The following is a 27,229-nucleotide window of genomic DNA, read 5'->3' on the forward strand; positions in this document are numbered from 1 at the left end:
AAACTTGGAGATATTGCCTTCAATTCCCTCATCCAGATCATTAATATATATTATAAATAGCTGGGGTCCCAGCACTGAGCCTTGCGGTACCCCACTAGTCACTGCCTGCCATTGTGAAAAGGACCCGTTTACTCCTACTCTTTGCTTCCTGTTTGCCAGCCAGTTCTCTATCCACATCAATACTGAACCCCCAATGCCGTGTGCTTTAAGTTTGTATACTAATCTCTTATGTGGGACCTTGTCGAAAGCCTTCTGGAAGTCCAGATACACCACATCCACTGGTTCTCCCCTATCCACGCTACTAGTTACATCCTCGAAAAATTCTATAAGATTCGTCAGACATGATTTACCTTTTGTAAATCCATGCTGACTTTGTCCAATGATTTCACCACTTTCCAAATGTGCTGCTATCCCATCTTTAATAACTGCTCTAGCAGTTTACCCACTACCGATGTTAGACTAACTGGTCTGTAATTCCCCGTTGTCTCTCTCCCTCCCTTCTTAAAAAGTGGGGTTACGTTTGCTACCCGCCAATCCTCAGGAACTACTCCAGAATCTAAAGAGTTTTGAAAGATTATTACTAATGCATCCACTATTTCTGGAGCTACTTCCTTAAGTACTCTGGGATGCAGCCTATCTGGCCCTGGGGATTTATCGGCCTTTAATCCATTTAATTTACCCAACACCACTTCCCGGCTAACCTGGATTTCACTCAATTCCTCCAACTCCTTTGACCCGCGGTCCCCTGCTATTTCCGGCAGATTATTTATGTCTTCCTTAGTGAAGACGGAACCAAAGTAGTTATTCAATTGGTCCGCCATATCCTTGTTCCCCATGATCAACTCACCTGTTTCTGACTGCAAGGGACCTACATTGTTTTAACTAATCTCTTTCTTTTCACATATCTATAAAAACTTTTGCAGTCAGTTTTTATGTTCCCTGCCAGTTTTCTTTCATAATCTATTTTTCCTTTCCTAATTAAGCCCTTTGTCCTCCTCTGCTGGTCTCTGAATTTCTCCCAGTCCTCCGGTATGCTGCTTTTTCTGGCTAATTTGTACGCATCATCCTTCGCTTTGATACTATCCCTGATTTCCCTTGTTATTCACGGATGCACTACCTTCCCTGATTTATTCTTTTGCCAAACTGGGATGAACAATTTTTGTAGTTCATCCATGCAGTCTTTAAATGTCTTCCATTGCATATCCACCGTCAACCCTTTTAGAATTAATTGCCAGTCAATCTTGGCCAATTCACGTCTCATACCCTCAAAGTTACCTTTCTTTAAGTTCAGAACCATTGTTTCTGAATTAACAATGTCACTCTCCATCCTAATGAAGAACTCAACCATATTATGGTCACTCTTGCCCAAGGGGGCACGTACAACAAGACTGCTAACTAACCCTTCCTCATTACTCAATACCCAGTCTAAAATAGCCTGCTCTCTCGTTGGTTCCTCTACATGTTGATTTAGATAACTATCCCGCATACATTCCAAAAAATCCTCTTCCTCAGCACCCCTGCCAATTTGATTCACCCAATCTATATGTAGATTGAAGTCACCCATTATAACGGTTTTGCCTTTGTCGCACGCATTTCTAATTTCCTGTTTGATACCATCTCCAACTTCACTACTACTGTTAGGTGGCCTGTACACAACACCCACCAGCGGTTTCTGCCCCTTAGTGTTTCGCAGCTCTACCCATACCGATTCCACATCCTGCAAACTAATGTCCTTCCTTTCCATTGCGTTAATCTCCTCTCTAATCAGCAACGCTACCCCACCTCCTTTTGCTTTCTCTCTATCCCTCCTGAATATTGAATATCCCTGGATGTTCAGCTCCCAGCCTTGGTCACCCTGGAGCCATGTCTCCGTGATCCCAACTATATCATAGTCATTAATAGCTATCTGCACATTCAACTCATCCACCTTATTACGAATGCTCCTTGCATTCAGACACAAAGCCTTCAGGCTTGTTTTTACAACACTCTTACCCCTTATACAATTTTGTTGAAAAGTGGCCCTTTTTGATTTTTGCCCTGGATTTTCCGGCCTGCCACTTTTACTTTTCACCTTGCTACCTATTGCTTCTACCCTCATTTTACACCCCTCTGTCTCTACGCTCACACATTTAAGAAACCCTTTCCCTTTAACTCCATCCCCCACTAGCCCATTCGACACCCATTGCATTCATAGCAAAAGAATTTGAGTATAGGAGCAGGGAGGTTCTACTGCAGTTGTACGGGGTCTTGGTGAGACCACACCTGAAGTATTGGATCAGTTTTGGGCTCCTAATCTCCTAAGGATAAAGGGGAAATCTTTTAGGACTGAGATGAGAAAACATTTTTTACACAGGGAGGGGTGAATCTCTGGAATTCTCTGCCACAGAATGTAGTTGAGGCCAGTTCGTTGGCTATATTTAAGAGGGAGTTAGATGCGGCCCTTGTGGCTAAAGGAATTGGGGTGTGGAGAGAAAGCAGGTACAGGAGACTGAGTTGGATGATCAGCCATGATCATATTGAATGGCGGTGCAGGCTCGAAGGGCCGAATGGCCTACTCCTGCACCTATTGTCTATGTTTCTATGACTGCGTCCAACTGCTGTCTGGTTCGTTGATCGGTTTGCTAGATATGAACTGCCAATCAATCGCTGTCTCTAAGGGGGTTGCATCCAATCACCAACCAGCTTGCTTTAAAATTCCCGTCCAATCAACAAATAGGTCTCCTCCCGTCCAATCAGCCGCTGTCTCCAAGGACATTGTGTCCAATCACATAATTAGCAGCTACGGTAAAGGTTGGAAGCCAGTGGAGCTACTGACAGGCAAACGGGAGGGAGCAGAAGAGATTCACACAGTGTAGAATCCATAGCACCTAGTGTACAATTTCATAATATATACTAAATAACTGGGCTGACACACCTTGGCTGGGAATCTGGGGTTCACCAAAATTGTTCCCAATTGGGCCCCGCACCCCCTAAGGCCGGCCCTGGGCAGGGGAGTCTAAAATTAGAAGGCACAGGTTTAAGATGAGTGTGACTAAATTGGTTTCCAGCTCCAGTTCCCTACCTCCCAGTTCGGACCCAACCCGGAATATAGATACCGACTGGCTATCTGCCGCCATACACGGCAATTCTCCTTCCGTGCTCTGCGATCTACTCTGGCTGCAATGAGCCGGCACCAGCAAGACCTCACTTTGCCTCTCCTGAAACTTCAGGCCTCACTCACCCAGACCTGCAACTACCCAAACTCTACTTCATCCTACAGAAGATCCACGTCTTCAATCAACAATTCCTGGCCCACCTGAAATCCACCAAGGGCCATAAACTCGCCCGTCTCCAGACTCGACTGCCTGCTGGCCCCGGGCCCCAACGCTGGCTGCCCGAACACCACCAGGCCCAGTCCCGCAACGCCATCTTTGCCACGAGGAGCATCTCCAGCACTCAACGCCTCCCTGACCGACCTCAGGCCCGGACCACCGAAGACGCCGGCATCGCCGATCTCCACGTGGCCGCTGCCGCTGACCTTCACCCACCCACCGATAACGCCGATCCTCGCTACCTCCTCGATTCCACCAAAACTTGACCGCCAAACCTCGCCGCCTCACCAGGACCTACTCACCTCACCGCCTCACCGGAACCTCCGAACCTCACCGGAACCTCCGAACCTCGCCGCCTCACCGGAACCTCCGAACCTCACCGGGAACTCCGAATCTCACCGGGAACTCCGAACCTCGCCGCCTCACCAGGACCTACTCACCTCACCATCTCACCGGGCCTGCCCGAACCTCGCCGCCTCACTGGGACCGTCCAACCTCGCCGCCTCACCGACCATTCGCTGACCGGGACCTCCTACGCTTCGCCCGCTGATCCGGATTCCACTCCCCGCAGGCCTCCACCATCAACTACACTGACCCTCGCCACTCCACCGTTCTCCAGCAGGGCCACAGCCGTCACCTTACCTGAGTCCTAGGCTCAGCACCGGGCCTGAAGTCTCCACGCTGCAGACTCCTACATCACGGGCTCTAACTGTGCTGGGTCCTAGTGCTAGTTCCTCTAACTTAGGAAGCCTCAGTGGCTGTTCCCCTGGGTATTCCCCTTCCCCCTCAAACCATGTGATCCCATCTCCTCCCCCACCCACACTATAGTCCTCATACCCTTTTCCTCCCTGACCACCTTCCACCCCCCTACCAGACATCGCCTCGGCCTCCGTCCACTCACCTGCCTTCCTCCGGCCTCAACCCCCATCCTTGCCGTGTGTTCACCATTCCCCCCTGACCTCCTCCTCTCCGATACCGAACGGTCTGGCCTCAGCAGAGGCCTCACCTTTGTTCCCCTCCGTCCCCACCTCAATGAGTTCCGCGCCCGCCACGATGTGGAGCTCTTCTTCCGTCGCCTCCGCATCCAAGGGTTTTTCGATGGGAAGGAGTCCCCGCCCCCCAGTGATGACCCCTTCTCCCGTCTCCAACGGACCCCCCTCATGGCCATCTACCGCTTTAGACCTTTTTAGGACATCAACCGCCTCAACTTTTCCACTCCCCTGTCTCACTCTAACTTCTCCCCCCCCTGAACGTACAGCCCTCCACTCACTCTGCAACAACCCAGACAGGGTGATCAAACCTGCTGACAAGGGAGGTGCCGTGGTAGTCTGGCGCGTTGATCTCTACAAATCTGAGGCCACGCGCCAACTCTCAGACACGTCCTCCTACTTATCCTTGGACCATGACCCCACAGACGAGCACCAGGCCACTATCTCTAGCACCATCACTGGCTTCATCACTTCCGGCTCCCTGCCCCCCCAAGCCTCCAACCTCATCGTTCCCCAGCCCCGCACGGCCTGATTTTACCTTCTCCCCAAAATCCACAAACCTGACTATCCTGGCAGACCCATTGTTTCTGCCTGTTCGTCTCCCACCGAATTTATTCCCACATACCTCGACTGCATCCTACCCCCCCCATGGTTACATCCTCCCTACCTATGTTCAAGACACCTCACACGTTCTTCGTCTACTCCAGGACTTCCATTTTTCAGGCCCCCATTCTCTCATCTTCACCATGGATGTCCAGTCACTCCACACCTCCATCCCCCACCAGGAGGGTCTTAAAGTCCTCCATTTCTTCCTCGACCGCAGAACCAACCAACCCCCGTCTACTGATACTCTCCTCTGCCTAGCAGAACTGGTCCTTACCCTTAACAACTTTTCGTTTGACACCTCCCATTTCAATCTTTGTCCGAGACATTCCATGGCCCTATCCCCAAACTCTACCTCCGCTACATCGATGATTGCATTGGTGCTGCCTCCTGCACCCACACACAACTCACTGACTTCATCCACTTCACCACTAACTTCCATCCGGCACACAAATACACCTGGACCATTTCCGACATTTCCCAACCATTTCTTGACCTCACTATCTCCATCGCAGGGGATAGACTACTCACCGACATCTACTATAAACCCACTGACTCCCATGGCTATCTGGACTTCACTTCTTCCCACCCTACTTCCTGTAAGGACTCCACCCCCGACTCCCAATTCCTCCATCTGCGCCCAGGATGAGGTGTTCCATACCAGTGCATCGGAGATATCCTCATTCTTCAGGGAACAGGGGTTCCCCTCTTCTGAGGCTCTCACCAGGGTCTCTTGTATACCCCATAACTCTGCTCTCACTCCCCATCCCCCCACTCGTAACAAGGGCAGAGTCCCCCTAGTCCTCACCTTCCATCCTACCAGCCATCACATACAACAAATAATCCTCCGACATTTTCGCCACCTCCAACGGGATCCCACCACTCACCACATCTTCCCATCTTCTCCCCTGTCTGCTTTCTGGAGAGACCGCTCCCTCCATAACTCCCTGGTCAATTCGTCCCTCCCATCCAAACCACCCCCTCTCCTGGCACTTTCCCTTGCAACCGCAGGAAATGCTACACTTCTCACTTTACCTCCCTCCTTGACTCCATTCAAGGACCCAAGCAGTCTTTCCAGGTGCGGCAGAGGTTCGCCTGCACCTCCTCCAACCTCATCTATTGCATCCGCTGTTCCAGGTGTCAAATTCTCTACATCGGTGAGACCAAGCGCAGGCTTGGCGATCGCATCTCCGAACACCTCCGCTCGGTCCACAATAACCAATCTGATCTCCCGGTGGCTCAGCACTTCAACTCCTCCTCGCATTCCGAACCCAACCTTTCTGTCCTGGGCCTCCTCCATGGCCAGAGTGAGGCCCACCGCATATTGGAGGAGCAGCACCTCATATTTCGCTTGGGCAGCTTACACCCCAGCAGTATGAACATTGACTTCTCCAATTTCAGGTTGTCCCTACTGTCTCCTCCCCTTCCCAGCTCTCCCTCAGCCCACTGTCTCCGCCTCTTCCTTTCTTCTTTCGCCCCCCCCCCACCCCCCACCCTCACATCAGTCTGAAGAAGGGTCTCGACCCAAAAGTTGCCTATTTCCTTCGCTCCATAGATGCTGCCTCACCCGCTGAGTTTCTCCAGTATTTTTGTCTACCTCCGATTTTTCAGCATCTGCTGTTCCCTCTTAAAAATTTAAAGAAGACATGAGTCTTCACACAGGTTACACAGATACGTTTTTACACACAGGATGGTGACTATCGAGAGCAGATAGTGGAGGCAGATCCAGATACCATAGACCAGTACAGCCCTTCATCCCACAATGTCTGTGCTGAACATATTTTACCTACCTGCAAGTAATATCTCTCTCCATTCCCTGCATATCCATGTACCTATCCAAAAGTCTCTTCAATGCCACTATTGTATCTGCCTCAACCATCACCTCCGCAGCGCAGTTCAGGCACTGACCACCCTCCGTGTAAAAAAGATGCCCTGCACATCCCCTTTAAACTTTTCCCCTCTCACGTGAAAGCTGTGGCATCTAGTATTTGATTTTACCTTCCTCAGAAAAAGGTTCTGACTGTCTACCCTATTGATGCCCCTCATAATATTATATACTTCCATCAGGTCTCCCCACAACCTCTGATGTTCCTCAGAAAACAACCTCTCCCTGTAGCTAATCCAGGCACCATCCTGGCAAACCCCCTCTGCAACCTTTCCGAAGCCTCCATAGTCTTCCTGACGACCTGAAATGCAAGTCAATCTCCAAATGAAGCCTGACCAAATTCCTATGTTGCTGCATCATATCTTCCTGACTCTCATACTCAATGCCCCGACCTGTGAAACCAGGCATACGATATGGTAGACAAAAATGCCAGAGTGTTGCAGAGTGAGTTGAGGGCTGTACGTTCACGGGGGTTGGGGGAAGGTTAGACTGAGACAGAGGAGTGGAGAAGTTGAGGCAGTTTAAAATACAAAGGTCTAAAGCTGGAAGATGGGCATGAGGTGGAGTCCAAGAGGAGGGGGTCCGTTGGAGATGGGAGAAGGGGTCACCACGAGGGGGTGAGGACTCCTTCCCATGGAAATACGCTTTGATGCAGAGGCGACGGAAGAAGAGCTCCACATCATGGTGGGCGCGGAACTCATTGAGGTGGGGACGGAGGGGAACAAAGGTGAGGCCTCTGCTGAGGCCAGACCGTTCGGTATCAAAGAGGGGGAGGTCAGGGGGGATGGTGAACACACGGCAAGGATGGGGGTTGGGGCTGGAGGAAGGCAGGTGAGTGGACTGAGGCTGAGGCGATGTCTGGTGGGGGGGTGGAGGATGGTCAGGGAGGAGGGGGGGTATGAGGACTATAGTGTGGGTGGGGAAGAGCTGGGGTCACATGGTTTAAGGGGGAAGGGGAAGACCCAGTGGAACAACCACTGAGGTTCCCTGTGTTAGGGGGATGAGCACTAGGACCCTGCACAGTTACAGCCCGTGATGTCAGAGTCTGCAGCATGGAGACGTCAGGCCCGGTGCTGAGCCTTGGACTCGGGTAAGGCGACGGCTGCAGCCCTGCTGGAGAGCGGTGGAGTGGCGAGGGTCAGTGGAGTCGATGGTGGAGGCCCACGGGGATTGGAGTCCGGGTCAGCGGGCAAAGCGTAGGAGGTACCCCTGCACCCGTACTAATTAGGAATTTGCAATCTCCGTCTTAAAAATACTCAATCTTGGCCAATACCCTACCCTTGTCCTCACCTTCCACCCTACCAGCTGTCACATACAACAAATAACCCTCCGACATTTTCTCCACCTCCAACATGATCCCACTACTGTCCACATCTTCCCATATCCTCTCCTGTTTGCTTTCCGCAGAGACCGCTCCCTCCGTAACTCCCTGGTCAATTTGTCCCTTCCCACCCAAACCACCCCCTCCCCTGGCACTTTCCCTTGCAATTTCAAGAAATGTTACACCTGTCGCTTTACCTCCCCCTTTGAATCCATTCAAGGACCCAAGCAGTCTTTCTAGGTGCTGCAGAGGTTCACCTGCACCTCCTCCAACCTCATCTATTGCATCCGCTGCTCTAGGTGCCAGCTGCTCTACATCGTATAGACCAAGCGTAGGCTTGCCGATCGCTTTGCCCAACACCTCTGCTCCGTTCGCAATAACCAACCTGATCTCCCGATGGCTGAGCACTTCAACTCCCCCTCCCATTCCGAATCCGACCTTTCTGTCCTGGGGTCCTCCATGGCCAGAGTGAGGGCCACCGTAAATTGGAGGAGCTGCACCTCATAGTTCGCTTGGGCAGTTTGCACCCCAGCGGTATGAACATTGACTTCTCTAATTTCAGGTAGTCCTTACTTTCTCCTCCCCTTCTCAGCTCTCCCTCCGCCCACTGGCTCCTCCCCTTCCTTTCTTCTTGCCGTCCCCCCCACCCTCACATCAGTCTGAAGAAGAGTTTCAACCCAAAACATTGCCTATTTCCTTCACTCCATAGATGCTGCCTCGCCCGCTGAGTTTCTCCGGCATTTTTGTCTATCTTCGATTTTCCAGCATCTGCAGTTCCTTCTTAAGCATACAATATGCTTTCTTTACCACTCTATCTACTTGTGTTGCGACTTTCCATGAGACCGGCCAGAAACTGCCGAAGCACCATCGCGGAGCGGGCGATGCCTTACCGAGGATCGCCGTGTGGTAAGCTCCGGAGTGCTGAGACCGCCGACTCTAACATCGCGGAGCTGAGGTTACGGAGCGTCCCGCCGCTGGCGGCGCTGACTTTGAACACTGCAGAGCCTGGGATCTCTCGCTGAGATCGCTAGTAGTGGAGCTCCAACCAGCGCGGCCTGTGGACTTCGGGAGCCGCGGTCTCCAGGGAGGAAGCAGCTGTTCCAGACACTCCAAGCCGCTGAGAGTATTCTCCCGACGCTGGAGCTCCATCATCCGGCGAGAGGGCTGGAAACACCGAGCCGCCGTCGCGGTGACTGCGGAGGCCTTAATGGGCCCGACCATGGGTGAACAATGAGGAAAAGGACTGGACTTTGTTGCCTTCCCTCACAGTGGGAACCATTGTGGGGGGATGTTTTTATGTTCAATGTTAAATTCTTTAATGTTGTGTTTTGTTTTTGTTGGTGTGCTGCAGATGGCTCGGAAAACATGGCTGTTGGAGGTGAGAGTGAACGCTGGCACGATTTGCTGCCGCTGCTCTCTCTCCGAATTGTGTATTGTTGTTGTATATGTTGTGTTTGTTTCATGCTTGTTTTAACTGTAAGGTGTCCTTGAGAGTCCTGAAAGGCGCCCATAAATAAAATGCATTATAATTATTATTATCAAATTAATACCAACTGCAGGGCCCCTTGCTTCTTGAGCTTGCTCTGCCATTTAATATGGTCATTGCTGATCTAATTGTAACCTTGATATTGTATTCCTGTCTACCCACTGCAATCTTTCATTCCCTTTCTTAGTTTACTGTGCCTTAAAAATATTAAAAGATTCTGGTTCCATTTGAGGAAGAAAGTTCCAAAAAGCTCTCAAGGACTTTTTAGAAATCTGACATATGAATGACTTCATTTTTCAAACCATACCCCATACTTCCACATAATTCTATATCCCCTGAATAATCCCTAACACTCTTGTCATTTATATAATATATGCTATTTTTTTCATGCCACAACAGCCAACTACACAATTTCCATATATCCCACCATTTTCCAGATTGTCACCTACTCACGTAACCTACCCATATCCCTTAGAAATCACATTCAGATTGACTGCATCTGATGTTCAATAATTTCCTGTTGTAGCTTCCTTGTATTCATATACTAATCTACTTTGAGCAAAGAACAAATTCCTAGGAGAACTCAACAGTTTCAGGTCATGAAGAAGAGCCTTGACCGAAATGTCATCCCTTTATTTTATTCTATCGATGCTGCCTGACTCACTGATATCCTGCAGCACTTTGTTTTTGCTCAAGATCCTAGCATCTGCAGTCTACCGTTTCCACAATACATTATCGTACCAATCCTACCAATCTACAGTATATCACCAGCAAATTTAGAAACTGCACTTTTGGCAATTTCAATCAAATGATTTACACAAACCATTAAACGTTCTGCATAAAGATTTTTGTTATTGTGCTTTATTTGTTCTTGGCCATTATAACCCACTTGTGAAAAACTATAGGAATGAAAGAATAGAAAATGTAATCCATAGTAATGCAAAAGATCTTCATATCAACACTGTGATTTGTTTCAGAGTTGGTTTGATGAGTTATGGAGGAAGTTTGCAACATACTCATCAGGAGAGCGCTTGTTTGGATTACCAATTCAGGATTATGAAATGCTGCAGAAAAATAAGTAAGTTCGATTTCACTTTCACAATTTGGTGTTTCATGGGAGGGAATGATGTCGTTATTGCCGTTGTTCTCTATAACCGAGTAAGGTATTATCATTGTACTGTATAAGCAGTAAAACAAACAACTGCAGTTGCTGGTTGATGCATAAAAGGACACCTCTACTTCCTGAGAAGATTACGGAGAGTCGATATGTCAAGCAGGACTCTCTCGAACCTCTACAGGTGCACAGTAGAGCGCATTCTTACTGGCTGCATCGACACAATCTGAGCTTCTTCCTTGTCCGTGGGAAAGTGGCTTCTCTGCTAGGCATTGATGCCTGCAATAACCTAGGCTTGGTCACCTTTGGTAAAGCGGTACATCAACTCACTCCCACGCAAGGCTCCACTCAACAATTTCTCTCACAATACAAGGATCTCTTTGATGACAAGCTCGGTAAACTTCCCAACAAGTACACTATTGTGACTGACCCAGAGGTCATACCAGTCGTCCGTCCTGCCCAACAGGTTCCCCGTGGTATGCGTGATCGTTGACAAAAATAACTCAACAGGATGGAGACTCCTGTGATTGCTCCTGTTGCTGATCCACCAGACTGGGTCTCAACCAGGGTTGCAACAACTAAAGAAAACAAGGAAGAAATACGGATTACCATCAATCCTAAAGATTTAAATACTGCTATGAAACGAGCACACAATCCCATGCGCACAGTGGAAGAAGTCGCAGTGCATTCGGGCAAGGCAACAGTATTCTCAGTTCTAGATGCAAAGAATTCATTCTAGTGGATTCCATTGGATCATAACTCATCTAAGCTAACCACATTCAGCACACCTTTTGGACATTACAGGATTCCTGCGCATGCCGTTCGGCATAAACTCGGCAAGTGAAGTATTTCACCGCACCATGGAACAGCTATTTGCTGGTTACCCATGTTCTATCATTGTCGACGACATTCTCAGTGCAGGACAAGATGTCTAAGAACACGAAGCAAACTTAAAGACGGTTCTAGACTGCGCCAAGGAAATTAATCTCAAGTTTAACCCCCTAAAATGCAAGTTCCGAGTGAGTGAGGTGAACTACGTGGGTCATGTATTCACCAGTGATGGTCTCAAACCCGATCCATCAAAGACTATTGCAATCAACGAACTGCCAGCACCTAAAGACGTAACCAGCCTGCACAGATTTCTTGGTATGGTAAACTACTTGGGAAAGTTCATTCCGAATTTCAGTGAACTTTTGGCCCCACTATGCCAGCTAACCCACAGTGACGGTGATGCTGAAACCAGCTGTCAGTAGGTCAATCCACTATCACTGGAGTCCGTTATCTAAAGAGGTCCGTTACAACAAGGGTTTACTGTATTTCAATGTCTTGAATCCATACATGAAGAAAATGCAAGTACAGACTATAAAAAAGTACATGTATAGAAACTAAGATAGACACAAAATGCTGGAGTAACTCAGCGGGACCCTTCTTCAAACAGGTGAGGGATAAGGGGAATGAGACATATTGACGATGATGTGGAGAGATAAAGAACAATGAATGAAAGATATGCGAAAAAGTAATGATAAAGGAAACAGGCCATTGTAAGCTGTTTGTAGGGTGAAAATGAGAAGCTAGTATGACTTGGCTGGTGGAGGTATAGAGAGAGAGGGAATGCCGGGGCTACCTGAAGTGAGAGAAATCAATATTCATACCATTGGGCTGTAAGCTTGGTTGGTTTCAACATGGTGGACCCAGGAGCCTGTCTCCATGCTGTGCAATTCTATGGCACTATCATATTGATATTATAAATTATTAGTTAATCATGCTTCAAATCATGCTTTTAATTGTGCTTTTAATTATTTAAATATACTTCAACTGTGTTTATGTGTCTCTGATTAAGTTCCAACTGGTAACAATATGTGAAAGTATCTATCATTATAATATCAATTTATAATATCAATATTATTGAAGCTAACCTAAAAGAAAATTGAGAAAATTGCAGGTGCTTGAAATCTGAAACAACAAAAAACACAACGGAACAGGCAGCATTAGCGGATAGAGAAACAGAGGTAATGGTTCAGATGAAAGTGTTCTGACAAATGTCTATGATCTCTTAACTCCGTTTCTCTTTTTGCACAGAGACTTGAATAACAATAACAATAACAGGGTCTTCATTACAGAATGGAACTCAGAAAGGCTTAGTTAGGTCACAAACCGAATGAGGTGATTGTCCACGTCTTAATTCATTAACAGTAGATCCAAATTTCTGTTACAATGGTGGGTGCACGCATTAGGCTTTGTCTGTGGTTTCCTGTCACCACATTAGCACGATCCACATATGTGTAGGGAAGAACTGCAGATGCTGGGTTAAATCGAAGGTAGACACAAAATGCTGGAGTAACACAGCAGGTCAGGCAGCATCTCTGGAGAGAAGGAATGGGTGACGTTTCGGGTCACCATTCCATCTCTCCTGAGATGCTGCCTGACCTGCTGTGTTACTCCAGCATTTTGTGTCTACATCAAGAGTGAACCATCAGTCTTTTATTAAGATATAAAGGAGAGAGACAACCATACACAGCTGTACATTTCAAAATCAACTATCTACTGACCGCAGCAACCAAAACTGACAGGCTGCCAATAGCAGCCCAAAACCCGGACTGGATTACTGGGTGGAATGTGTGGCATGCATAATATGTGTAGTGGCGATTATATAGACATGGATTAATATACTTAATCTACAGGTCTTGACCCGGAACACCACTCATTCCTTCTCTCCAGAGATGCTGCCTATCCCGCTGAGTTACTCCAGCATTTTGTGTCTTAATTCAAGGTCCAGATGGTCCTGTTATAGATTGCTGTTGTCAAAAGTGGAAGGTTGATCTGGAAAATTAAGGAAATATTGAAATGTTCTCTATAAAAAGGAAATCATTCAATCTTCTATCCCCATGCTGGCAAAAAAATAGAGCTACTTATTGTCATCTCAGTAAGGGATTGCTGTGTAGGAGGATCTGGAGTGCTACTTCTTTCAAAGATGTTTCCAGTTTCTGCTGATCTAATATCAACATCCATTTTCTTGGTGTTTCAATTTAATAGTTGACTGTCCATTTGATAAATCAACAACTTAGAGGACTTTTGGAGAAGGAAAATCATGAGGAAGTGATGCGATTCTGAAAAATGAAGGAAGCACTTTAAGAAATAAAGTAATTTTAAACTGTTATTGAACAAGGTAGATTTATAGAGTCAACAATTGTTGATAGATGTGAGTATCTGAAGACAGGGTGACAAGTTAATCCCTTGCTCTCTGACCTTGTTTTATAATGTTTCAGGAAGGAGCTGAGCCTTCTGCAGAAATTGTACGGTCTCTACGATACGGTGATGAATAAAATTAATGGATACTATGACATTCTCTGGAGTGAGCTGGACATTGAGAAGATTAATGCAGAGCTCTTGGAGTTTCAGAACAGGTAACTGATCTGAACTCTCTTGTATAACAACAACCTCATTCTGAAAAACAAACAAAATGTAAGTACATGATAGACACAGAAAGCTGGAGTAACTCAGTGGGAAAGGCAGCATTTCTGGAGAGAAGGAATGGGTGACGTTTCGGGTCGAGACCCTTCTTCAGAGTGAGAAAGGTAAGTACATTTTGGTCTGGCATGCTCAGGATGGTGCTGAACTTTCAAATTTTCCAAACATTGACTATTAATCTAATTAATAATCTGACATGCTTTAACTCACTTTTTTTAGTTGTTACACAGTGGTAGAATACCCTTTTCCAGCAAACCCTGATCATTTTGATTATTATATATCTATAAGTCTATAGATAAACATCGATATATAATAATCAAAATAATCAGGGTTTGCTGGAAAACAGGTAATCTATCAGTACAGTGTCTATCAGTATCTATAAAGGTATCGATCAGTTATGATTATCATGACTACAAGCATGATTATGACTATATCATCATGTAATAATGATATGGTTATTATAATATGTATGACTGCAAATATTTGATTAGTGTGTAAATGTAAATCATTTGGTGTACATATGGAAATAGGTGTTTATAGCTGCTAAATGTGTATAAGATCATTATAAGCAGTTGAATAAGGGGTGGGAATTAATAAGCTTTGGCTTCCTCCTGCTCCTTTTCGGACACATACCTAAAAACATTTATTTATAAATATTGCTTATGACACTTTATAAATATTCTTGTTTTTTTGTTTTTGTATGCTGTTTCATGCTTTTTATCTTTTAGTCTGTTCGAAATAAAGGATTTATTATTATTATTATTATTATTAGTATTATTATATGTATATATTGTATATGTATTGTACATATAAATACTATTATATTATTTGTTGTCCATTCCTAAACATAATGACCATTCATATTTAAAGAGAATGTGGGGAATCAGCTGGTGAATTGGATATGGGGCTCCAGTAAGCTTCAAAGAAGGCGGGTAACAGGACCCAGAGAGCCAGATGCTGAGCCATTGTGGTTTCTAAACAGTGGGATAGTGAATGATTGCAGTTTTACTTTATTAAGTGTTTTAATAATTTTAGTTTTTAATCTTTGCGTGTATTTAATAATTTAAAGTGATATAATTGCTTATTTTGTTTTAATATTATTTTAAAATATTTCTATGTTACAGAAATTCATATATAATGAAAACTCTTGATTAATTATACATTTGATAATGATATAACAATTTTGATTGTTATCTGATATTTGTTATCGGGTATACAAAAGCAGTTGTATTTTTATTATTATATGTTAACTATGTCTATAGATTGATTTATCTATCATTCATGTTTATATGACTACATCATAATCATAACAATTATATAATTCATTATGATACCATTCATTATGTTTATGATTATGTTCATAAACGTAAACCATTCCTTTATTTTATTACAGGCCTGTTAAACTGCAGCAATTAAGAATTTCATTGTTCCTTAGTTGGTACGCATGACAAATAAACACTCTTGACTTTTGATAAGGGCACGTTTAGGGTATTGCAGATCTGGTTGTCGTATTTCAGGAAGGGTGTGTAGATTTTGGAGAGGTGCGGAAGAGGTTCACAAGGAAGATAGATGCTGAGAGTAAATGCTGGAGTAACTCAATGGGACAGGCAGCATCTCTGGATAGAAAGAATGGGTGTCGCTTCAGACGGAAGGAGAGTCTAGACCTGAAACGCCTCCTATTCTTTCCATCCAGAGATGCTGCCTGTCCTGCTGAGTTACTCCAGCATTTTGTGTCCATCTTTGATGTAATAAGGCATCTGCAGTTCCTTCCGACATGTTCACAAGGATGTTGCCTGGATTAAAGGTTATTAACTATAACAAGAGTTTGGACAAACTTGGATTGTGTTCTCTGGAGTGGTGGAAGCTCTTTGTCCCAGGGTGGAAATGCCCATACTAGAGGCGATAGCTTTAAGGTGAGAGGGAACAGTTTAGAGGATATAGTGTAGAGGGAATTTGCGAGTCAAGATTTACATACAAACATAGAAAATAGGTGCAGGAGGCCATTTGGCCCTTCCAGCCAGCACCGCCATTCATTGTGATCATGGCTGATCGTTCTCTATCAATAACCCGTGCCTGCCTTCTCGCCATATCCCTTGATTCCACTAACCCCTAGAGCTCTATCTAACTCTCTCTTAAATCCATCCAGTGATTTGGCCTCCATTGCCCTCTGTGGCAGGGAATTCCATAAATTCACAACTCTCTGGGTGAAAAAGTATTTTCTCACCTCAGTCTTAAATGACCTCCCCTTTATTCTAAGACTGTGGCCCCTGGTTCTGGACTCGCCCAAAATTGTGAACATTTTTCCTGCATCTAGCTTGTCCAGTCCTTTTATAATTTTATATGTTTCTATAAGATACCCCCTCATCCTTCTAAACTCCAGTGAATACAAGCCTAGTCTTTTCAATGTTTCCTCATATGACAGTCCCGCCATCCCAGGGATAAATCTCGTGAACCTACGCTGCACTGCCTCAATCACAAGGATGTCCTTCCTCAAATTAGGAGACCAAAACTGTACACAATACTCCAGATGTGGTCTCACCAGGGCCCTATACAACTGCAGAAGAACCTCTTTACCCCTATGCTGAAATCCTCTTGTTATGAAGGCCAACATACCATTAGCTTTACAGACAGAAAGTGGTGTGTGTCTGGAACATACTGTCAGGAGTGATGGTGCAAGCAGTGATGATTGGGAAGCATTTTGTTGAGCAAATGAACATGCAGAGAATGAATCGTGTAAAGTCATCAGGCGTTGGTTACATTTGGCATCATGTTTAGAGCTTGTTTCTGTGTCGTACTGTTCTATATTTTATGTTCCATTAGTGCAAATGGTTGGTTGATGGTCTGGCAACAGTATCTTTCTATGGCTATGAAATAAGAGTAGTGCAAATAGAGCTGTAGTGCTGGACAAAATCACAGGAAATGGTAGGGCAATGCTTTCCAAAAGGAAGAAATTACAGATATTGGAAATCTGAAAATAAAATCAGAAAATGCAGGAAATGCTCAGCAGATAAAATTCATTGACAGAAATATCAATTCCAATGAATTTCTACCAATTACCTGAAAAATTAATTGTGCTTCTCTCTTCCCAGATACTACGTGACCCACTCAGTGTTTTCAGCATGTTCTGTCTTTATTGGTGTTGCTGCTGTCTTAGTTTACTGATATGGATTTATTTCAGTTCGCTGAATCATTCCTTTATTTCTAGGTGCCGTCGGCTGCCCAAAGGCTTGAAGGAATGGCAGGCGTTTCTGGATCTGAAGAAGAAAATAGATGATTTCAGTGAATCTTGTCCTCTCCTGGAAATGATGTCCAGCAAATCAATACAACTTAGACACTGGGAACGGATATCTGCAGTAACACGACATAAATTTAATGTGACGTCAGAATCATTCACCCTGAAAAATGTCATGGATGCTCCACTGCTTCAGTTTAAAGACGATATTGAGGTATATTACGCTATTTGTCAGTATCAGCCAATGTATGCAGAAATAGTTTTGAACAGTTTTGAATACCTACAGTATATCACTCGTTTCCCTTTTCCCTTACTCTCAGTCTTCAAAAGGGTCTCGACCCAAAACGTCACCTATTCCTTTTCTCCGGAGATGCTTTCTATCTCGCTGAGTTACTCCAGCATTTTGTGGTTATCTTCAGTTTAAACCAACATCCGCAGTTCTTTCCTACACAATAGTCTTGATCAGTTGTGATTAGAAGCCGGTTTTAAATCCTGCTCATTTTGGTGGCCTAATTAAGTCTGCCTGACATCATTTTCATCCATGGATGCTTTATCCTTATTCATTCCTTTTTAATGTATAGTTTGGAATTATTAGTCTCTAACCCCTACTCCCAATTCTTCTTACGTCCTCTATCCCCTACTCCCAATTCCACCGTCTGCTAGTTGCGCCCAAGATGAGGTGTTCAATACCAGGATGTCCTAATTCTTTACATTACATGGCGTCACACCCCAGCGGTATGAACATTGACTTCTCTAACTTCAAGTAACCCTTGCTTTCCCTCTCTCTCCATCCCTCCCCCTTCCCAGTTCTCCGACCAGTCTCACTGTCTCCGACTACATTTTATCTCTGTTTACTTTGTTGTTACCTTCTCCTAGCTAACAATGATCTATTCTACATTTTCTTTGATCTCCATTCCCTTTATCTTGTTTTCACAATTTACACTTCCTTATCTACGTATCTCCCACTCCCCTGACATTGGTCTGAAGAAGAGTCTCGACCCAAAACGTCACCTATTCCTCCTCTCCAGAGATGCTGCCTGACCCGCTGTGTTACTCCAGCATTTTGTGTCTATCTTCAGTTTAAACCAACATCCGCAGTTCCTTCCTATACATTAGTTCTTTTGTATTCTTTGTAAAATTTAGCATCTGTGCAGCCCGATTCAAAACTACCTCACAGCTACCACTGCTCTTACATTAATGTCCGATTTTTAATTTGTAATTCTAATATGAGCGCTTCTGGAATGTTTATAATTCAGAGACTATCTCTAGTTCCATTGAAAAACAAAAAATTCCATTGACCATTTCCGGTGTCAGTTAGTTTGATGCAGAAAATTGCCACATATAAAGCAAACAATGTAAAAACAGTTGGTTCTTCAATGAATATAAGGTCAGATTTCCATGATACTGACTGTGTGCTCCTGTTTATTGATATTCCAGTATTTGTTTAGCTAAGTTTAAGTTCAATCGCTTCCAGTGAAACCAATTTCCTTCGTTTTTCTCATATCAATAAACCATTGGGGAATATATGGAAATTTATTACGCTATTTTTAAATTCACTTGTTCATCTGTTTCCAATGATTTCCGTTACTTTTTTGACCTTTGAATTCTCTCCTTCCCAGCGTCATTTATTTGCACATACTTTGTGGTAAATTATCTGTAGATGTGGGAAATGCTTTCACATGTTTGGCAAATGGTACCCACCTTGAGCTCTGACTATTAAGTCAAAGCTTCTTCCCAAATTTTCTGACCAAAATTTGCTTCCCTAAAGATAATTTTGAAGTATAACAAGGCATGACAAAAAATATGAAAGCAAAATTACATTACTACGTCCAGAAATCTTCATACAACCACCTAGTTAACTGCTAACAATGGCCTGTATACTTTATCATTATTACATTAGTGTATATCTTTCATTCATTTGTTCTGTATCTCTCTGCATCACTGTTTATATCTCTAATTTCCCTTTCCCCTGACTGGTCTGAAGAAGACTCGACCCGAAAAGTCACCCATAACTTCTCTTCAGAGATGCTGCTTGTCCCGCTGAGTTACTACAGCATTTTGTGTTGCAGCATTTTGGTTTAAACCAGCATCTGCAGTTCCTTCCTACACATCAGCTATGTCTATTGATATATCTAACACTACAACTTTATAACAAGTACATAGAGTACAAGTACAAAGAAAATCTTGCTACTATTGTCCTTTGATCCTGCCTCCTCCAGCAGGAGTGAAAAACTTCAAAGCAGTTTAGTTTAGAGAAACATCATGGCAATAAGCCCTTTGGCCCATTAAATCCACACCGACTATTAATCACCCCTTCACATTAGTTCTATCTTCCTCTCATCTACTTCCTATGGGCAATTTAAAGCGCCAAATTAACCTACAAATCCTATCATCTTTGGAACACCCGCAGTAAACCCACACAGGCACAGGGATAACGTGCAAACTCCACACAGACAGCACCTGGGATTAGATTCAAACCTAGGTAACTTGCACTGTTAAGCAACAACTCTACCAGCAATGCTACAATAGATCTAGGATTGCCCCAATCATCCTCTTTAATTGTTTCAAGAGAGAAGAGGAAATGAAAGAAATAGGGGAGAGAGAGAAGGTGGGGTAGGAGACAAGGTGAGGCAGAACTGGGAAACTAGCCTGGCCAGGTGACAGCTGTTTCAGTGGATGTATAGTAGATAGGCTGGTAAGTAAATTTGCAGAGGATACCAACATTGGTGGAGTTGTGGACAGTGACGAAGGTTAACAAAGTACATAGGTACAAGTCAGCTACAGAAATGGGCAGAGAAATGGCTGATGAAGTTTAATCCTAGCACATACAGTATCTGATGTTTGGACTTCGCGATGTCAAATGTAAGGGGAAGGTATATTGGTAATGGCAAGATCCTTAACAGCATTGATGGAATCTTGTGGTCTAAGTCCATGGCTCACTGAAAGTGGCAACTCAAGTTGTAGTGTGATAAAGAAGGTTTATGGCAATCGCAGCCTTGCCGATCGCTTCGCCTAACACCTCCGCTCGGTTGGCATTAACCAACCTGATCTCCCGGTGGCCTACCACTTCAATTCCCCCTCCCATTCCGAATCCGACCTTTCTTTCCTTGGCCTCATCCATGGCCAGAGTGAGTCCCACCGCAAATTGGAGAGGAGCAGCACCTCATATTTCGCTTGGGTAGTTTACGCCCCAGCGGTATGAACATTGACTTCTTCAATTTCAGGTAGTCCTTGCTTTCTCCCTCCTTCCCCTCCCCAGCTCTCCCACAGCTTACTGTCTCCACCTCTTCCTTTCTTCTTCCCGCTCCCCCCCCCCCCCCACCCACACATCAGTCTGAAGAAGGGTCTCGACCTGAAACGTCACCTATTCCTTCTCTCCATAGATGCTGCCTCACTCGATGAGTTTCTGCAGCATTTTTGTCTACCTAAGAAGGTTTATTGGAATGCTTGTCTTCATTGGTCAAGACTTTTGGTATAAGAGTCAAAAAGGATGCATCACAGCTTGGTTTGGGAACAGCTCCATCCAAGACTGCAAGTAATTGCAGAGAATTGTGGACGCAGCCCAGACCATCACACAAACCAACCTCCCTTCCATTGACTACATTTATACTTCGCATTGCCTCGGCAAGGCCAGCAGCATCATCAAGGACGAGTTGCACCCTGGCCACTCCCTCTTCTCCCCTCTCCCATCGGGCAAAAGTTATAGAAGTGTTAAAATGCACACCTCCAGATCCGGGGACAGTTTCTTCCCAGCTGTTATCAGGCAACTGAATCATCCTACCACAACCAGAGAGCAGTGCTGAACTACTATCTACCTCATTGGTGACCCTCGGACTATCCATGATCGGACTTTGCTGGCTTTACCTTGCACTAAACGTTATTCCCTTATCCTGTATTATATACACAGGATATATACAGGAAGGACATTCTTGCTATTGAGGGAGTGCAGCGTAGGTTCACAAGGTTAATTCCTGGGATGGCAGGACTGTCATATGTTGATAGAATGGAGCGGCTGGGCTTGTATACTCTGGAATTTAGAAGGATGAGAGAGGATCTTATTGAAACATATAAAATTATTAAGGGTTTGGAAACACTAGAGGCCGAAAACATGTTCCCGATGTTGGAGGAGTCCAGAACCAGGGGCCACAGTTTAAGACTAAGGTGTAAGCCATTCAGAACGGAGATGAGGAAAAACTTTTTCACACAGGACATAGAACATAGAACATAGAAAATAGGTGCAGGAGGAGGCCATTCAGCCCTTCGAGCCAGCACCGCCATTCATTATGATCATGGCTGATCGTCCCCAATTAATAACCCGTGCCTGCCTTCTCCCCATATCCTTGATTCCACTAGCCCCTAGAGCACTATCTAACTCTCTCTTAAATCCATCCAGTGATTTGGCCTCCACTGCCCTCTGTGGCAGGGAATTCCACAAATTCACAACTCTCTGGGTGAAAACGTTTTTTCTCATCTCAGTCTTAAATGGCCTCCCCTTTATTCTAAGACTGTGGCCCCTGGTTCTGGACTCGCCCAACATTAGGAACATTTTTCCTGCATCTAGCTTGTGCAGTCCTTTTATAATTTGATATGTTTCTATAAGATTTCCCCTCATCCTTCTAAACTCCAGTGAATACAAGCCTAGTCTTTTCAATCTTTCCTCATATGACAGTCCCGCCATCCCAGGGATCAATCTCGTGAACCTACACTGCACTGCCTCAATCACAAGGATGTCGTTCCTCAAATTAGGAGACCAAAACTGTACACAATACTCCAGATGTGGTCTTACCAGAGCCCAATACAACTGCAGAAGAACCTCTCTACTCCTATACTGAAATTCTCTTGTTATGAAGGCCAACATTCCATTAGCTTTCTTCAATGCCTGCTGTACCTGCACGCCAACTTTCAGTGACCGGTGTACAAGGACACCCAGGTCTCGCTGCACCTCCCCCGTACCTAACCTAACCCCATTGAGATAATAAACTGCCCCCTTGTTTTTGCCACCAAAGTGGATAACCTCACAATTATCTATATTATACTGCATCTGCCACACATCTGCCCACTCACTCAACCTGTCCAGGTCACCCTGCAACCTCCTAACATCCTCCTCACAGTTCACACTGCCACCCAGCTTTGTGTCATCTGCACACTTGCTAGTGTTGCTCCTAATTCCCTCTTCCAAATCATTAATATATATGGTAAACAGTTGCGGCCACAACACCGAGCCTTGTGGCACTTCACTCGCCACTGCCTGCCATTCTGAAAAGGACCTGTTCACTCCTACTCTTTGCTTCCGGTCTGCCAACCAATTTTAGTCACCAGTCTCCCGTGCAGGACCTTATCAAAGGCTTTCTGAAAGTCTAGATACACTACATCCACTGGCTCCCCTTCATCCATTTTACTTGTCACATCCTCAAAAAATTCCAGAAGATTATTCAAGCATGATTTCCCTTTCATAAATCCATGTTGACTTGGACTAATCCTTTTACTGCTATCCAAATGCCCCATTATTACCTCTTTAATAATTTACTCCAGGATTTTTCCCACCACCTAAGTCAGGCTAACTGGTCTGTAATTCCCCGTTTTCTCTCTCACTCCTTTTTTGAAACGTGGGATAACATTAGTTATCCTCCAATCCACAGGAACTGATCCTGTATCTATTGAACATTGGAAAATGATCACCAATGCGTCCACTATTTCTTGAGCCACCTCCCTGAGGACCCTGGGATGCAGACCATCTGGCCCAGGGGATTTATCATTCTTCAGTCCCATTAGCCTACCCAATACTATTTCTCGCCTAATGAAAAATTATTTCCGTTCCTCTACCCCCTTAGATCCTCTGTCCTCCAGTACTTCTGGGAGATTGTTTGTGTCTTCCTGAGTGAAAACAGATCCGAAGTGCCTGTTCAACTCTTCTGCCATTTCCTTGTTACCCATAATAATTTCACCCGTGTCTGCCTTCAAGGGACCCACATTTGACTTTGCTACTCTTTTTTCCTTAACATATCTAAAGCTTTTACTGTCCTTCTTTATACTCCTGGCCAACTTCCCCTCGTACTGCATCTTTTCAGCCCGTATTGCCAGTTTTGTTTCCTTCTGTTGTCCTATGAAAGTTTCCCAATCCTCTGGCTTCCGGCTACTCTTTGCTGTGCTATACATCTTTTCTTTTAGTTTTATTCTATCCCTAACTTCTCTTGTCAGCCACGGTTGCCTCCTACTCCCCTTAGAATCTTTCTTCCTTTTTGGAATGAAATGGTCCTGTGTCTTCCGGATTATGCCCAGAAATTCCTGCCATTGCTGTTCCACCTTCATTCCTGCTCGGATCCCTTTCCAGTCTACCTTGGCCAGCTCCTCTCTCATGCCTTCATAGTCCCCTTTGTTCAACTGCATCACTGACACTTCCGATTTAACCTTCTCCTTCTCAAATTGCAGATTAAAACTAATCATATTATGATCACTACCTCCAAGAAGGTTGTGAATCTATGGAATTTTCTGCCTCAGAAGGCATTGGAGGCCAATTCTCTGGATGCTTTCAAGATAGAGCTCTTAAAGAGAGCGGAGTCAGGGGTTATGGCGAGAAGGCAGGAACGGGGTACTGATTGTGGATATGAGCCATGATCACATTTGTAGACCAGTATGTCTTTACTATATATATATATATATCTATCACAGATTATGCATGCTGCCCATTCATTATGTAGTCCAGTCCAGATCTTCATCCCAACCCTGGACACACCAGTCCTATTAGTCAGTACGTCACTCTCTCTCTTTAGATTTGATGCAGACCACGGGAATGAAAGCATGTTGTGTTCCCTCCGCTTGTACTCCAATAAAGACTATAACCTCAATGTGTGTGTATGTACATTCAACATGGTGTCAGAGATCATGGGCCTCTTACTCGACTAGTTGGTTTCAGTTTATTTTAGTTAGTTTTTTTGTTCAGTTTGTTATTTTACTATGGCTGGCACACTTCGTAAGCCTGAACCTTTAGTGTTTGATGGTGACCTCGCCGAGCATTGGCGCTTCTTTGAAGAGGACTTCACCGTGGTTATCCATGCAGCGCATCATGCCGCAGCTCCAGATATTCGTGCCTCCATTCTCCTCAACCTGGCTGGTACAGAAGGCACTCGACATGCTCGCAGATTCCACTACGCCCCAGATGATGTAGACGCTGCTGGTGTTCAAATAGTCCCGGCAGAAACTATAGATGACCCTGTCTGCCTGCTGAACAAGTTCAGACAACTGTGTGAGCTACGTACTAATCTCGTAATGGAGCGCCACAGATTATTTTTACGCAGCCAAAGGCAAGGTGAGCCTGTTGAAGCCTGTATCAGTTCTTTAAAACACATCGCTAGCCGATGCGAGTTTGAAAATCTATGTGATAGTCTTATACGTGACAGACTGGTTTATGGTATTCTCAATGACAAGGTGCGTGATGTACTTATACGTGATGTGCAGATATGGAAAGGGCTGAGAATTGCTGTCGTGTTGCAGAGATGAAAGAATCTCATCTAAATATCAGGTCCCCACTCTGCCTATGATGTAAATGTTGCCGGCATGTTTTATGAGGCCCAGCGCCAGCCTTCACACGTGCCCGGTAGATCAGGTGTCGGATTCATTCGTAATTGTGTGAACTGTGGAGGTTCGCATGCAAGCTTTCGTGAACAGTGTCCGGTCTATAGAAAAGTTTGCTACCAATGTAAACGCAGAAATCATTTCATCAGCTGGTGCCGCTCGCGTGGGAACAGTGTAGAGACAAAGCAATCAGTGCACCTGCTACAGCAAGACAGCTAACAGCCAGAACCTTCCCACGTAACTCCCACATCAGCTTCTCTGACTAACGAGGACATGCTGCCTGTTATCAAGAGATGGAGTATAAACATACATTTCTTGTCAGACTGGTCTCATAAACACCAAGATCCCATGGTCACTCTCCTCATTAACAGGACGGGTGTTATTGCCACGCTCAACACTGGAGCTCGTTGCAATGTTCTGTCCTTATCAGAGCTCAACAGGATTCAGAAAACTGAGGTCATCTATCAGACCGCCGCCAAGTTACTTCCATTTGGAGCGGTACAGTGCACCCTGTTGGAAGAGTCGAGTTACAGTGCCATCTTGCGTCACGTGTCTACAATCTGAGCTTCTTTATTGTCCAAGAAAAAGTGACTTTTCTGCTAGGCATTGACACCTGTAATGACCTATGTCTGGTCACCTTCGGTACGGCAGTTCATCAACTGTCTGCAACATGTGGCTTTACTCAACAGATCCTGGCACAATACGGGAATCTTTTGACGACAAGCTGGGCAAGCTTCCCATCAAGTACACGATCACGACCGACCCTGAGGTCCTACCAGTTGTCTGACCTGCACACCGGATTCCCCATGCTTTGCGGGATCTCGTACAAAATGAACTCAACAGAATGGAGATTGTGGGTGTGATTGCCCCTGTCGTTGACCCATTGTATTGGATCTCAACCATGGTTGTAACAACGAAAAAGAATAAGGAAGAAATATGGATTTGCATCAATCCTAAAGATTTAAACACAGCCATCAAACGACCACACTATCCCATGTGTACAGTGGAAGATGTTGCAGCGCAGCTGGGCAAAGCAACTGTATTCTCAGTTCTAGATGTCAAGAGTTCATTCCGGCAGATTCCGTTGGATCACAACTCTTCCAAGCTAACAACTTTCAGCACACCCTTTGGACGTTACAAATTCCTGCGTATGCCATTCGGCATAAACTCGGCAAGTGAAGTATTTCAGTGCACTATGGAACAACTATTTGCAGGTTACCCATGCTCCATCATTGTTGATGACATTCTTGTTGCTGGACAAGCAGTCCAAGAACACGACGCAAACTTAATGAAAGTTCTAGACCGCGCCAAAGAGATCAACCTCAAGTTCAACCCCCTAAAGTGCAAATTCCGAGTGAGCGAGGTGAACTACATAGGTCATGTGTTCACCAGTGACGGCCTCAAACCCGATCTATCAAAGACTATTGCAATTAACGAGTTGCCAGCACCCACAGATGTGCTCAGCCTGCAGAGATTCCTTGGCATGGTAAACTACTTGGGGAAAATCATTCAAAATTTCAGTGAACTATCGGCCCTACTGCGCCAGCTAACCCGCAAACACACTGTTTGATCCTGGCATGAACAGCAGCAGAGGGCGTTCAACACTCTTAAACAACAAATGTCTTGTGCCCCTACCCTCACCTACTTTGATGTTAAGCTACCTGTGACTTGTGATGCCTCGCGTACGGTTTAGGAGCAGCTTGCCTCCAAAATAACGGGGATGGCAACAGGCCTGTTGCCTATGCTTCTCGCACCATGACCGACGTGGAACAACGCTACACTCAGATTGAAAATGAGCTGCTAGCGGTCGCATTCGCTTGCAGGGAGCTTAATGATGCAGACCACGGGGATGAAAGCATGTCGTGTTCCCTCCGCTTGTACTGCAATAAAGACTACGAGTTATAACCTCAATGCGTGTGTCTGATTATTCAACAATATTGAAGGGACGAATGACCTATTGTCTATTGCCTATTGAGATGCATGCATCAAAACCTTGTACCCAGTGTGGAAATGTCAAAGACTAGAGGACATACCTTTAAGGTGTGAGGGGCAGTGTTTAAAGTAGGTATGCGGGGCAAAATCTATACACCAGAGAATGTTGACCCTCCCTCAGGGGAGGTGGAGGGACATTTATACGCAGGGATCACGTGCAGAAAGAGGAGATTAACTTGGCTTCATGTTTGACACAGACATTTTGGGCTGAAGGGCCTGTACCTGTGCGCTACTGTTCTATGTTCTATTTGTTTCA

The 27,229-nt window shown here is 45.1% G+C and overlaps 1 protein-coding gene across 1 annotated transcript in view; it reads left to right on the top strand.

Annotated features, from left to right (window-relative positions):
• Positions 1–27,229, top strand: part of LOC116972889 (dynein heavy chain 8, axonemal-like) — a 574,435-nt gene that overhangs the window by 252,122 nt on the left and 295,084 nt on the right. The window contains exons 37-39 of the mRNA XM_033020476.1: positions 10,573–10,673; positions 13,976–14,113; positions 17,383–17,623. Coding sequence (XP_032876367.1) covers positions 10,573–10,673; positions 13,976–14,113; positions 17,383–17,623 — 480 coding nt within the window. The remainder of the gene's footprint in view (positions 1–10,572; positions 10,674–13,975; positions 14,114–17,382; positions 17,624–27,229) is intronic.

Source organism: Amblyraja radiata, chromosome 5 (genome assembly GCF_010909765.2).
Source record: "Amblyraja radiata isolate CabotCenter1 chromosome 5, sAmbRad1.1.pri, whole genome shotgun sequence".
Lineage (NCBI taxonomy): Eukaryota > Metazoa > Chordata > Chondrichthyes > Rajiformes > Rajidae > Amblyraja > Amblyraja radiata.